The sequence below is a fragment of the Mytilus trossulus genome, chromosome 2 (genome assembly GCF_036588685.1).
Source record: "Mytilus trossulus isolate FHL-02 chromosome 2, PNRI_Mtr1.1.1.hap1, whole genome shotgun sequence".
In the NCBI taxonomy this organism is placed as follows: Eukaryota; Metazoa; Mollusca; class Bivalvia; order Mytilida; family Mytilidae; genus Mytilus; species Mytilus trossulus.
In genome coordinates this window covers 35,419,614-35,435,628 of record NC_086374.1, presented here as the reverse complement: position 1 = coordinate 35,435,628, position 16,015 = coordinate 35,419,614, and the positions used below count along the sequence as shown (strand labels likewise).

Below are 16,015 nucleotides of genomic sequence, written 5' to 3'. Positions count from 1 at the left end.
TGGTAAACATTCTGAATTGTCTCTCCTTTAGAGGTTTTGGTTTGTTTGCAGAGAATATTAGAAACACCGTTTAATTGGAAAAAGTAAACTGTTTTAAATGGAAGCATGTTTTCTTATGAATGGCGGTTAAATTTCATTGGATAGTGAAATAAATTGGTTCTAAGTTAAATAACGTTAGCTAATGTTAATTGTTGTTTGATTTTCTATATTGATACAGTGTAAATGTATTCACACACTGGACTAAATAGTGTGATAATTAGAATTAATAATTCACGAAAGATATTGGACTAAAGTGATATTCCTTGAATCATTACATTAGAACAGTGCTAACAAATGGATTTCTGCTGTCGATAGTAATCTCTTTTATAAAGAAACATTCTCTGTATATCAGAAATCTTCAGTGCTTTGTTATCAATTTTGTTTAAGTTATTTAAACATTTTGAAATAAAAGGTCACATCAGAATAGTTTGATTGTCAGATGAGACTTAACATAATATTTTTTATCCTGGTGTCATTTTAAGCAACATGTGAAGATTTGTGACAAGTGATACTCTTTTTTGTCAAGGTTTGCATATCAATTTTTGGATTAATGATTCAAGCAAAAAAAAGATTGAAAGTTTTGATTTCAAAAGCCATGTAAAATATATTAACTTTTTAAATGGAGGTAGATATTATAGTGTGTTTTGGATACTACATGTATTTATACAAATAATAGTTCCAAAATGGTGGATATTACAAGATCTTTGGAATTTCCAATACTTGGACTTAAAGTTAGGCTAAATGGTAAGTTCACTTCTTTTTCTATACAGTCCTTTTTAAGGACGAACACTAAGTTGAGCCTAAAATGATATGTAACAAATCCTTATTTAGATAGGTTAGATGAAGTCCAAAACCAGCTTATAGTTTTGTGATGTTGAGTAGATATGCGGAAAGCAAGTATCTTATTTGTGTTATGACAACTCCTTCTGCAGTATTCAATCCCAATTTGAAACTGATTTCCCTAATTGTATGGACATCAAGATTCCCATAGTATCCTTATTTTTGCGATTGTGTAGATGTATAATCTTTGAAAAATGATAGAATAACTTTCCCATGCTTGTTTTACAGTAAAATGAGACTCACTTTAAGATTTTCTTAAACTAGTTATAATGGAAACAAAAACCCAATTTACTTTAGTTTAATATAAAAATACTGATAAAATCTATGTAAGTGCAAATGGAATTACATGTCTGCAATTTTGTTTCAATTCAAATCTAGATTAATTTTCGATTGGCATACAAAATTGCAATGATTTTTTTTAACCTTTATCTGGTTAAGAATATTAGTTCTATTTAATTTCCTGGCTGTGCAATGGTTACTTATTGTGTGTTTAGATTGGCATGTGATGATTTTTTTTTCACTTGTAAAACTCAGGTTTTACCCCACCACACATATTTTAAGGGTTTCTGTGGTCTGTTGTATTATCCTTAGACAATGATGTTGGTTATTTCTGCTATCTTTTATTATATGTATTATGATATCCAAATGAAGTGACTGCCTTTTATGTGAAATTTGTTCTAAGAAATAGATAATGAAAATGGACATATCACTTTAACATTAGGGGAGTTAACTAACAGTGAGAGAAATAACTGACTATGCAGTATGGGCTTTCAACGTTAACTCCAGTGGTGGATCCAGAACTTATCCAAAAGGGGGGGGGTCCACACCCTGGCCTAAGAGGGGGCCCGCTCCAGTCATGCTTCAATCATTCCCTATATAATCAACCAAATTTTTCCCACAAGGGGGGGGGGGGGGGGGCGTCCCCCCTGGATCCACCTATGAACTGATTGTTGAAGGCTGTAAGGTGACCAGAATAGCTGTTAATTTCTGCGTCATTCGGTCTCTTGCAGAGAATTTCTCATTAGCAATCATACCACATCTTGTTTTTATATTAACAGCATTAGTTAACCAAAGTACTCAACCAGAAATCACTATGACACCTTGATTATATGATTGTGATTTACCATTCTGGTTAAAATATTTTCTGAAACTAACACTAAGTGAAGTCCAATATTTGTTGTCCAATTGAATGATTATTTGACCAACCTACAGTATTGAAATCTTTGATTTTGACCCTTAACACAATTTGTTTATGACCTTTCACTGTTATATATATATTTCATAAATGTATAAACATTGGAGTGTTGGTAATAAGAAAATAATTTGGTATTGATATTTACTTAGGAAAATATTTACCGTACTTTTCTGTTTACTTTCTATTGTAAATACCTGTTTGGTAATAAACTCATACCTTTCCTTGCTTAGTGATCAAAACACTTTGTTTATTGTCTGATAATGATTGATAATAAAAAAATAGGTTTGAAATGATTTCAAGGCTTTCTAATGGTCTTTTTTAACTGAATTCCACCATGGTTAATTATCAGTTACATGTGTAGAAGTTCTTAATTAACTTCATGTATCAATGACTTATATGTTTTCTCTTTTAAGATACAAAACTTTCTCATTGATTTTAGAAATTAATGTTAGCTTAATTAATACCAATTTAGTGCAAAAGAAAAGGTGATGAAACTCTACCATATTACACAGGTTGCAGAACAAGATGATAACCCCTCTACTTGAACCTAGTATTGAATTTACCTAAATATAATGATGATGTAAATCTGAGCATTAAAAAACTTTATTTTTACACTGAAACTTTCAACACTATTGGAAGTTGCCATTAAATGTACCAAAAACGGATTTTTTTATTTACATGGAAGGTGTAATTGAATCTCATTTGTTTTTACTGTAATACATATATATTATTTCAGGCATTATTGTATATTTTTTATTCTTTTAACAAATTTATTTTAGCCCAAGTAATTCGTGAAAAGATGGTTTATTTTCTTATAAACCAATGCGACAATAGAGACAAGTGTATGTTTTCAGTGTATTGGCTTATTTGTAAAATAAATACAGTATATTATAGTAGGATTATATTACTGAAGATTTTATTCAAAAATATGTATTCTTTGAAGAAAGATGATATTAAGAAAGTAACTTAAAATGTTGTCTTAAGGTTTAAATAACTTTTAAATACCTTAAGTCATTTCAAAAAGTTCATGCATACATTAAGGTCAATTGTAAATGCCATAGATATATGTAAAGTACATGCTTTCATTTAGTTTACTTTTAAACACTACAAATCATTTAAAAATAACATGCTCTCATTTGGTTCTGTTTTCTATTTATAGCACGTCCACATCAACATGATCTTGAAGCAGAACAAGCTGGTAATGCCTCAGGCTTCCGACACCGTGCTGGCATGTTTGGAAACAATGGTTTTCATCCAGGACGATATTTTCATGGTCAGCAACCTACCAAAAATAGATGGGGAGGAACATTTGGTAATGCTACTAAAAACTCTTATCTGTCAAACACTACTGAGCATGTGCCACTCAAACCAAAAGTAGTGACAATTGTACGGAATGGTCCAAGGCCCAGAAATAATGTGAAAATACTTTTAAACCGAAGAAGTGTCCAGTCTTATGATCAATTAATGTCAGATATTGCTGAGGCTTTTGGTCCAAAATATAAAACAAATAGACTTAAGAAATTATTTAATGTCAAAGGAAAAGAGGTTCATGGTATTTCAGACTTTTTCCGTGATGATGATGTTTTCATAGGTGTAGGGAATGACAGTTTAACAGAAGGAGATATACAAGATATTATAGAAGAGCTTTACCCTGATAGTCCATATGCCAGGAATTTATTAAGGGATTTGGAAAAACAACGTAAGAAGAGACAAGCAGCGTTGAAGGATAGTGAAGCTGATAAAAGAGATAGTGGGTTTGGTGAAGGAAGTGACGGCAGTAATCGAGACCAAGAGGGGGATTATATCATTTATAAAGGTCGTCCACAAGAAAAAGGGCGAAGACGTCACGATTATCCTAAGGAGGATGAACTAGCGATGAGACTAGACAAGGATCGTATGAAAGCTGCACAGGAGGATAGAGATCGGACAAAACGGCAACAGAAAAAAATGATTGAATCTGAAAGAAGGGCATTGGAAAATGAAAAAAGGAAGCAAAATCAGGTTCCAACAACAGCTAATAAACCAGAAGATCCATTCAAAAGAATGAAGGAACAAAAAGAAAAAGAAAGAGAAGAGATCAGAAAAAGGAGGGAAGAGGAAAGACAAGCAAGGATTAAAGAGGAAGAAGCCAAAGAAAGGTAAACTCATGTTATATTATGTAACTTTGGTGTTAATACAGAGTTTGACAATAGATGAGAGTAGTTTATTAAACAATAAAATTTCATTATCAAAGTATTGTCTTTCAGGCTTAACTGTTGAGAGTATTAATTTATCTATAAAAGTTCCATTGTTTATGTATTGCCTTAACATAGACTGAACTGTTTAAAGTAATTGAACAATAAATGTGCCTATTAGGCTGAACTGTGGAGAGTATACCAAAGTACAAATATATAAATTGCCTTTCAGGCTGAATTGTTGAGAGTAATTTAACTATAAAGTTTCCATTTTATGCCTTCAAGTTGATATAGATATAAACATTCTCAGATTGATACTCAATCAATGATTTCCCCTATGTATTTTGTATTTGTAAAATTGATTTTATTACTATGATTAAATATTTGATGTTTACATGGTTTATTAATTGACATAAACTAATGTAATTTAAACACAGGTACAAAGTTCTTCTCAAGTTGAACTTTTCAACTGCCATTTTTATTCATAAACCAATTTGGCATTTGTTTTAAATTTAGTAAACGCAATTGACCATATAGTTCTCTGTGCTAGAAAAAATAGTTGTTACATGTAATGTATAAAAATCTTTGTGTCATTTTGGATTTTGAAATCTGAAGACATGATTTAATTGTATCAATTTATGAGGGTTTGGATGGGGTTAAATGATTAAAGAATAATGCCCTTAAAAAATGAAGATTAGAGAATAACGGGCCAAAAAATAGAAGATTAGAGAATAAAAGGGTTAATTTTTGGAAAATTAGAGAAAAAAGGGGATAATTTTTTAAAGATTAGAGAAAAAAGGGGTAAATATTAAATGTTTACAGAATAACAGACCCCCCATCCAGACCCTCATTTATAGAAGACATGATATAAATCATGAATTTCTTGTTTTTTAAATAAAACTTTTACCACAATTTAAACCTGAGATCAGGATGTAGATAACTTAAAAAATTTGATGACGTAAAGTTAAAAAAAAAAAGTTATATGACTTTATAGTTAGTTTAATGGTACACAATTATTTGAACTACATTACACAAATTACACAAATAATCACAAAAAAACAAACTAGAAACAGGTGTCATGAATTGTGATAGGAAACTCTAAAAAATAAAACAAATAACAAACTAATTACCAGCCTTGTATTATGAGATACTTTTTAATATACCTATCATCATGTTACTTCTGTGTTGAATTTGATTACCAAACTATGAACACATTATAATACAAACATAACATTCTTGCAGAGAAAGGAGAGAAAAGGCTGAACATGCAGCAAGGGAGCGACAAGCTGCAGCAGAGAAAGCCGAACTAGAGAAGGGTGACAAGGAAAAGGCCGAACATGAGAAACCTGAAAAACAGAAAGAAAAAGCTGATAATAAATCAGACAAAGAAGATAACGATAAAGATTTACATAAAAAGAGAAAATCTAAGTCGAAGATTGTACGCAAAACTAAATTAGAAAGACAAGTTAGTAGTGATGAACATGTTTTGAGTCGCTATGAATTAGGCCGGACTCTTGGGGATGGCAACTTTGCTATAGTTCGACAGGCAAAGTTGAAAAACTCTAATAGTGAATATGCTATGAAAGTTATAGATAAACACAAGCTTAAAGGCAAGGAACACATGGTGGAAAATGAAATTGAGATTATGAAAGACTGTCACCAACCAAATATTGTGAAATTGTATGAAGAGTATGAAACTCATGAAAAAATCTACCTCGTTATGGAATTAGTTAAGGTGAGTTATTATAGAGCAAGCTTTAGGTAAACTAGGATCAACAGAGTGATGCGAATTAACCATTAGTGAATTAACAGTGAAGTATGTTTACTCCTTGTATTATAAAGATAAGGAGATCTAGTGCGATTTGCCAACTAAAGAGCTTTCTACCATAGAACAAAGGACAGAAATGATAACAATTGTAGGGAACTGTACAGCCTTCAACAATAAGCAAAATCCATACTGTATAAAAAATAATCTATAAAGTGGCATGCGCATATGCAAGCATGTTTGTTTATGTAATATATACGTGTTTCTCGTTTCTCGTTTTGTTTATATAGATTAGACCGTTGGTTTTCCCGTTTGAATTGGTTTTACACTAGTAATTTTGGGGCCCTTTATAGCTTGTTGTTCGGTGTGAGCCAAGGCTCCGTGTTGAAGGCCGTACTTTAACCTATAATGGTTTAATTTTTAAATTGTTATTTGGATGGAGAGTTGTCTCATTGGCACTCACACCACATCTTCCTATATCTATGTCAATATGTGAAACAATGAAAAAAGAAAACCAACTCCCTGATTTTTGCTGATCACACAGAAACACACAACAACAACCAATAAATTGAAGACTACTGATCACTTGGGACAGGCACATAAAGAATATGCAGTGTGAAACATGCTTTTGAGCACTCAACCCTTCCTTATTCTGTGACAGCAACAAAAAAAACCCATCAAAACTTCAAAAAACACAAAATACAAATCTAAGAGCTTGAAGTTACTGAAATCTAGTTCAAGGCTAGAAAACCATGTTTTTCCAAGACTAAAATTTCAATCTTGGTTCTCTAATTTTTTATCAATGCTGAATCCTTACAAATTAACAATGATGAAAAAACACTTAAAAACAAAATATATAAAGATCCACATACTGTCCTCAGTTATAGATATATATGTAATCACAATTTAATAATTAAGTTCTGGAGCCCAGAGTCCCGAAAACTAAATAATTTTCATAGATATAATCAAAGATCTGCCGACATACACCAAATTTATCCAATGACCACATTTCACATAGAAATGTACCACATACAATGGAATCCATATTTTAAATGTTTATAAAGAGACATAATTACTGATAAATAAATAGCAACATAGCCATTTCAAATGAATCAAAAACCAAACAAAATATGGCATATGAGGAGTCATGCTGTTCATAGAAGTACTATGATTAGCATGTCTTACTTCCATATATTAGACCTGGCAATGGACATGAGCAAAATATTGTTATGTAATTGACCATGTTTCACACTTTGATTGCAATGGCTTACTGTATTATGAGGCAGAAATTCTTTAATTGTAATCTTTATTGAATTTTAATGACCCATTTTCTTATATTATTTATTTTTATGCCCCACCTACGATTTATGCCCCACCTACGATAGTAGAGGGGCATTATGTTTTCTGGTCTGTACGTCAGTTTGTCTGTTCATCTGTTAACTTCAGGTTAAAGTTTTTTTTCGATGTCGTTTTTGATGAAGTTGAAGTCCAATCAACTTGAAACTTAGTACACTTGTGCCCTATGATATGATCTTTCTAATTTTAATGCCAAATTAGAGTTTTGACTCCAATTTCATGGTCCACTGAACATAGAAAATGATGGTGCAAGTTTAAGGTTAAAGTTTTTAGTCAAGGTAGTTTTTGATGAAGTTGAAGTCCAATCAACTTGAAACTTAGTGCACATGTGCCCTATGATATGATCTCTCTAATTTTAATGCCAAATTAGAGTTTTGACACCAATTTCACGGTCCACTGAACATAGAAAATGATAGTGCAAGTTTCAGGTTAAAGTTTTTGGTCAAGGTAGTTTTTGATGAAGTTGAAGTCCAATCAACTTGAAACTTAGTACACATGTGCCCTATGATATGATCTTTTTAATTTTAATGCCAAATTAAGAGTTTTTACCCCAATTTCACAATCCACTAAACATAGAAAATGATAGTCTGAGTGGGGCATCTGTGTACTATGGACACATTCTTGTTTTAACATGAATTATAACAAATTTCATAATATCAATTACAAATACATAATATTTACCATTTGATAGTTTATAAAGGGGTTAATCAGTTTATGCATGGGTTTGTTTTGTAAATAACACATATTAATATCATTTAAAATTTATGAGAAACAGTAGACACTATATAACTGTATACTTCCTGAACAAAATGAGTTTCCAATAGGAGACAACTTCATATGAGTTTTGCTCATTGTTAAAGACAAAAGAGTGATTGAGTTTTAATGTTTACAGACTGCACATAAAACATTTAATTGTTTCAAAACTAAAGGCAGCAGTAGTATACCGATTAAACAAAAACAAATCTGGATAATAAACTAAAACGATAGGGAACACATCACTTATAAGGGGAAAACAACAGAGCAACAGAAACACTGAACAAAAGCAAATGCAAACTTACTTTAGAAACAGATAATACATAACAACTGCTATATTCCTGACTTGGTACAGGATGTTTTAAGAAAAAATAGGTGTTTGAACCTGGTTTTATTACTAAAAAAAACTCCTGCTTATAAAGAAACCAGCTTGAAATTTTTTTTTTATTGTGGACACTTTTATCAGTCAGGGGCATTACTTAAACAAGTAACAATTAAAATTACCTATACAAGTTATGTTGAAAACGAGGTTAATTTAAATATAACTTGTGTAAGTTATTTTTCTGAATATTATTTGTATAGGTGTCCAAGAATACAGATTTAACTAGCTTTAAATAATTTTCACAGTTATCTGGTTATTTTTCCCTTGATATATAAAAACTAATTGTTCAGAAACACTAATTAACTTTCCAACGCACTTATCTTTCATACCATGCTTCTGGGTCAAAGATTGGTCTCTTGGGACTATTAGATTATCATTTTCCTCTAAAATCTTGAAGGTAGACTGATATAAATAGATAGATACTAAAACCTGAAGTTGATTATAATTTGTAACCTAAATCAATTACATATGTGCCTTAGATAAGTGTAATTGCTATTTTTTTCAAAAATGTTTAAAATAACTTATTCAAGTAATATTTCTGTCATTATTTTTCAAAGTAACCCTTTATCTCTATACTCTTCTCAAATCTGATAAATTCTTTATTTTATGATATAAAATGTTGTTTAAAATCAGGAAAACTACATTTTATCTATGTTTCTATTGAAAACTAAAATAACTCTATTAAGTAATTTTATTATTTTTAAAATAAAAAGTTACTTATATAAGTCATTAAAAAAATTAACTTGTTTAAGTAACGCCCCTGACTGTTTATTTATGTAAAGAAACGTTGTGGAAAATAGACGATATTTTATATTTCTTATTCTAAAATTATTTGTTATTCTGCAGGGAGGAGATTTATTTGATGCTATTACACAGAGTGTGAAGTTTGGTGAGGTAGACTCAGCACACATGGTCAAAGACTTGTGTAATGCTCTATTTTATCTTCATTCACGATCGATAGTTCATAGGGATCTCAAACCAGAAAATTTATTGGTAAGTTTTTAATTTTGAAAAAATTTACTTGTGAAAAGAAAAGAAAAAACACCATATGATTCATACATTAGGTCGGGTTGTTGCCTCTTTGACACATTCCCCATTTCCATTCTCAATTTTATACATTAGGAAGGACACACTCACTGCAAATTTGAAAAAGTTTAAAGGAGCAATGTATTGCGGAATGGACAATTTTGTCATAAATGTGCTATCATGAGAAGATTAAATTAGAAATTTTGCAACTATCTAAAACCCTACAGGCAAAAAGAACCATATCCAGATTTGGCATATTAAAAAAAAAAAAATATCTCAATAAAAGATAAGAATCGCCAAATTTGGCACAACTTTTGGGAATTTTTTATTATCAATTCTCTTCAACTTGTCAATATTAATTAAACCTTCAAGCTGTTTTAAATTGAACACCAATGATGAGTCTTGATAAGGAGAAAAACATTCTTACATACTATAAGTATAGGCCTGGTAACTTTGATGACCTTTTTAGCCATTCTTGTGAATGTAAAGCTGGAATGAGATATTTATTTAAAATTTTGTGTAAATACATTCTTCATTTGAGCTAAATTTTCATTGACATACTTTTGATGTTATGAAATGGCATAATCAATAAATTATAAAAATGTGATATTTTGGATGTGCATTTAAAAATTGACAACCTTCCTAGCAGATGTAAACCTGTTTTTGTATCTAATAATGTAACAAGAATATGCATATCACATGTCCAATTTGTTTTTAAATTATATTGTATTAAATTTTCAGTTTCAGTAGTTGTAATTATATTTAAAAGTCATATAAGATAATTGTTTTCATCAGTATTAGTTTCTATCCTCAAAATGCCTTCCGTGGAAAAAAACATGCAACATGTTTTGTTCTTGTTTTAAAAATTTCAAAAGGGAACATATTATATGTGTTTTTAACACCAAAGTGTACAATTTTGGAGTACTACTACAGAGAAAAATCTTGATTGTTTGAATTCACTATACATACTTTTCATCCTGGCTTTTTTAGCATTCACATAGTCAGTTTAATCTTTAACAGGGCGGCAAAATCATTAAATTGCTCTCTCAGGACACAGAATCTCAAAGGATTTATAGTTAGTTATAAAACATTATTTCATCTACTCCTAAATTTTCTGTAGCATTTGTAGTGAAACATAAGATAACATTTATGTAATTAAGGTATCAAATATTTTTAAAGTTTCTAATTTGTGTGTAAGAGATTAATTTCTTTTTATAAAATGTTTAACTTTACCTTTTTTTTTAAATGAAATTTGTATTTTATTGGACTACTTAAAATTGCAGTAAGGTCATGAAAGTTAATACAGTCTAAAGTCACTGCATAAGTGACAAATTGCATTTTTTTTAATATATTGAACCTTGAGTTTAAGAAATTTAATGGTACTTTGTCAATCACTTTAATTGCATGATTAATCTATGGGAACTTTCTGCATGAAGTCTATCGAAGGTTGTTGAACCAACTAATCAATTTTTTTTTTCTTATATTTATTTCGGCTGAGTGTTTCATTTAAATGAAATCTTTTAAAAGAAGTTACCAATGGCATCCAATAGTTATTACATAAAAACATACTTTAGAGGTCCAAGAATTATACAGGTTTTTGACAACTCTTATCTATTTTGAGTCACCTTGATGGTGCAACAGTGATTGTGTCTCTTTAATTATCTTCTCTTTTCGAAAAAAAAAAATATGATAAATTAAAAAAAAATGCCTGTTTTTGTTGGTTACTAATTCTAATACAAAAAAAAATTAGTCTACATTGCTGAAAGCCATGTATTATAATACATATAGTGATTTTGTTGATATTTTAACTAAAGAAATGTTTTTAAAATTTGTACAGGTTCACAGAAATAAAGATGGAACAATTTCGATTAAGTTAGCCGACTTTGGTTTAGCAATGGAAGTCAAAGAAGATATATACACAGTGTGTGGTACTCCAACTTATGTAGCTCCAGAAATCTTGTCAGAAATAGGTAAATACAATTTACAAAATCCAAGTGCATATAAAAAAAGGTTTTTGCAAGTCAGAGTAAATAATAATTCAGCAATATAAGTTACGTAAATTTTTACGATTTTATGCTTTTCATTTTACTTGTAATTAAAATATGTTGGATGATTTATTTTATATCTTTTCTGTACACTTTATTGAGTGTGTTTTAATTTTTTTCAACCAAGACCTTTAAATTTTTCAAAGGAGTAGGTACGGTAAGGACCGATTTTGGCCTCAAATTTCAGGTTCATCTGATGAAAGATTTTGACCACTTTTTAAACACTTAAGTGTCTATTTTATTTGGATTAATTAGTTGATGTGAAAGATTTTAACTGACTTAGTCTTTAAAAACGATCCGAATCAAGCTCAAATATGAAAAATCTACCATGAAAAATATGAAAAATTGGGGCCCTTTATAGCTTGTTGTTCGGTGTGAGCCAAGGCTCCGTGTTGAAGGCCATACTTTAACCTATAATGGTTTAATTTTTAAATTGTTATTTGGATGGAGAGTTGTCTCATTGGCACTCACACCACATCTTCCTATATCCAAATATGCCGAAAAATGTCACTTTTCAGACGGTTTGTGGAAAAAATGGAAGTGGCCACATCCGTGTTCATCCTCAACCTATATATATGTTATGTATTATCGTCAAATACAACTTGCATTTCATTATAAAAGATGAACACAAATGCAGCCACTTTCGTTTTACACGAAAACCGTCTAAAATTTAACTAAAATGCTATAATTGTGAAGATTTCAGTAATTTAGCATGACTTAATGGTGCTAGAACCGGATATATAAGCATTGTATTGTCAAAAACAGCCCATATATATGTAGCAGAAGCATTCTACTGTCTAATAAATAACTAAAAGTATACATTTTAACAATTTTGTAAAACTGCTATATTTTCGGGCCAAAAAGGGGTCTTACTGAACCTACTCCTTTTTGAACATGAGGATTGATGAAACATGCAAGAAATTATGAATGTAGATTACGTCCCTTGATAATATATTGTTTTGTTTACAGGTTATGGAATGGAGGTTGATATGTGGGCTGTAGGAGTGATATCCTATATACTGTTGTGTGGATTACTTCCCTTGACAATGTATTGTTTTGTTTTACAGGTTATGGATTGGAGGTTGATATGTGGGCTGTAGGAGTGATATCCTATATACTGTTGTGTGGATTACTTCCCTTGACAATGTATTGTTTTGTTTACAGGTTATGGATTGGAGGTTGATATGTGGGCTGTAGGAGTGATATCCTATATACTGTTGTGTGGATTACTTCCCTTGACAATGTATTGTTTTGTTTTACAGGTTATGGATTGGAGGTTGATATGTGGGCTGTAGGAGTGAAATCCTATATACTGTTGTGTGGATTACTTCCCTTGACAATGTATTGTTTTGTTTACAGGTTATGGATTGGAGGTTGATATGTGGGCTGTAGGAGTGATATCCTATATACTGTTGTGTGGATTACTTCCCTTGACAATGTATTGTTTTGTTTTACAGGTTATGGATTGGAGGTTGATATGTGGGCTGTAGGAGTGAAATCCTATATACTGTTGTGTGGATTACTTCCCTTGACAATGTATTGTTTTGTTTACAGGTTATGGATTGGAGGTTGATATGTGGGCTGTAGGAGTGATATCCTATATACTGTTGTGTGGATTACTTCCCTTGACAATGTATTGTTTTGTTTTACAGGTTATGGATTGGAGGTTGATATGTGGGCTGTAGGAGTGATATCCTATATACTGTTGTGTGGATTACTTCCCTTGACAATGTATTGTTTTGTTTTACAGGTTATGGATTGGAGGTTGATATGTGAGCTGTAGGAGTGATATCCTATATACTGTTGTGTGGATTACTTCCCTTGACAATGTATTGTTTTGTTTTACAGGTTATGGATTGGAGGTTGATATGTGGGCTGTAGGAGTGATATCCTATATACTGTTGTGTGGATTACTTCCCTTGACAATGTATTGTTTTGTTTTACAGGTTATGGATTGGAGGTTGATATGTGAGCTGTAGGAGTGATATCCTATATACTGTTGTGTGGATTACTTCCCTTGACAATGTATTGTTTTGTTTTACAGGTTATGGATTGGAGGTTGATATGTGAGCTGTAGGAGTGATATCCTATATACTGTTGTGTGGATTACTTCCCTTGACAATGTATTGTTTTGTTTTACAGGTTATGGAATGGAGGTTGATATGTGGGCTGTAGGAGTGATATCCTATATACTGTTGTGTGGATTACTTCCCTTGACAATGTATTGTTTTGTTTACAGGTTATGGATTGGAGGTTGATATGTGGGCTGTAGGAGTGATATCCTATATACTGTTGTGTGGATTACTTCCCTTGACAATGTATTGTTTTGTTTTACAGGTTATGGAATGGAGGTTGATATGTGGGCTGTAGGAGTGATATCCTATATACTGTTGTGTGGATTACTTCCCTTGACAATGTATTGTTTTGTTTACAGGTTATGGATTGGAGGTTGATATGTGGGCTGTAGGAGTGATATCCTATATACTGTTGTGTGGATTACTTCCCTTGACAATGTATTGTTTTGTTTTACAGGTTATGGATTGGAGGTTGATATGTGAGCTGTAGGAGTGATATCCTATATACTGTTGTGTGGATTACTTCCCTTGACAATGTATTGTTTTGTTTTACAGGTTATGGATTGGAGGTTGATATGTGAGCTGTAGGAGTGATATCCTATATACTGTTGTGTGGATTACTTCCCTTGACAATGTATTGTTTTGTTTTACAGGTTATGGATTGGAGGTTGATATGTGAGCTGTAGGAGTGATATCCTATATACTGTTGTGTGGATTACTTCCCTTGACAATGTATTGTTTTGTTTACAGGTTATGGAATGGAGGTTGATATGTGGGCTGTAGGAGTGATATCCTATATACTGTTGTGTGGATTACTTCCCTTGACAATGTATTGTTTTGTTTTACAGGTTATGGATTGGAGGTTGATATGTGAGCTGTAGGAGTGATATCCTATATACTGTTGTGTGGATTACTTCCCTTGACAATGTATTGTTTTGTTTTACAGGTTATGGATTGGAGGTTGATATGTGGGCTGTAGGAGTGATATCCTATATACTGTTGTGTGGATTACTTCCCTTGACAATGTATTGTTTTGTTTTACAGGTTATGGATTGGAGGTTGATATGTGGGCTGTAGGAGTGATATCCTATATACTGTTGTGTGGATTACTTCCCTTGACAATGTATTGTTTTGTTTTACAGGTTATGGATTGGAGGTTGATATGTGAGCTGTAGGAGTGATATCCTATATACTGTTGTGTGGATTACTTCCCTTGACAATGTATTGTTTTGTTTTACAGGTTATGGATTGGAGGTTGATATGTGAGCTGTAGGAGTGATATCCTATATACTGTTGTGTGGATTACTTCCCTTGACAATGTATTGTTTTGTTTTACAGGTTATGGATTGGAGGTTGATATGTGGGCTGTAGGAGTGATATCCTATATACTGTTGTGTGGATTCCCTCCCTTTAGAAGTCCAGACAGAAACCAAACAGAACTTTTCGAGTTTATCAAAGCAGGAGAATATGAATTCCTCAGTCCTTACTGGGACAATATTTCATCTAGTATGTTTCTTACTTTAGAAGAAGGAGTTTACACTTCACCGATTTACAAAACCTTTTCTTTCCCTGTTAATAGCGTGTATTCATTTCTATGGTATTTTTTTATTATCCTACAAGCTAGGATTTTTATTGGATAAGAGCAGTCCCATTAACAATTATAGTATGTTTGAATCCCTGACATGGACTATTAACATTAGAGTAAATATTTGATGATGTCTTACTTAAATGTGATGCACATTAAAATTCAGTCATGAGTATTAGCAAATATTGCAATGTCATATATGCAGAAAGATATTTGAAAAAAATAAAATTTAAAACTACAATTGCTAATAATATTCTCAAATGATTTGTTGTACTGTTTCACTGCAGATTATGAACACAAGTCTTCGGAAGTTCACTTTCCTTATTTTGTTATATCAATATTCAGATGGAAAACCATTGATTCTAACAACATTATTTATTAACCATAATGAATATTTTATGGAAACCAGTTGTGATTACCTATAATCATATATAAACTCACAACATTGCAGTCAATAGTTGTTAAGTCATTTCCCCAAAGCGGTTTAGGAATAAAACTCAAATGAAAAACTTATTAAATCTTCATAATTTTAAGAACTCAAAATCAGAGAAACAACTATGAAGATAAGTAAAATAACAAAAATACAGAGCTCCAATGATCTGCATATAGGATCTATAAGAATGCCAGTATGACAAAAAACATTGGCCTACAGAAGTAATTGGCCTTTAAAGATGATTCTTTCCAAACTTTGTTTTGCCTATTATTTGATTTTGATTTGAAAGTGATTAAATGGAATGTGATCATATATAGTTTTTCACACAATTTTTGAAATATCCAATA

At 31.5% G+C, this 16,015-nt stretch overlaps 1 protein-coding gene across 9 annotated transcripts in view; it reads left to right on the top strand.

Annotated features, from left to right (window-relative positions):
* LOC134707086 (serine/threonine-protein kinase DCLK1-like) overlaps positions 1-16,015 on the top strand; it is a 61,201-nt gene that overhangs the window by 41,779 nt on the left and 3,407 nt on the right. For 8 of the 9 annotated variants that reach the window (XM_063566584.1, XM_063566585.1, XM_063566583.1 and 5 more), the window contains 5 exons: positions 3,234-4,212; positions 5,491-5,983; positions 9,351-9,497; positions 11,368-11,500; positions 14,989-15,156. In XM_063566584.1, the coding sequence (XP_063422654.1) occupies positions 3,234-4,212; positions 5,491-5,983; positions 9,351-9,497; positions 11,368-11,500; positions 14,989-15,156 (1,920 nt within the window). Of the gene's footprint in view, positions 1-194; positions 784-3,233; positions 4,213-5,490; positions 5,984-9,350; positions 9,498-11,367; positions 11,501-14,988; positions 15,157-16,015 lie in introns of those variants that run through there. The other variant, XM_063566591.1, reaches the window with a different exon arrangement.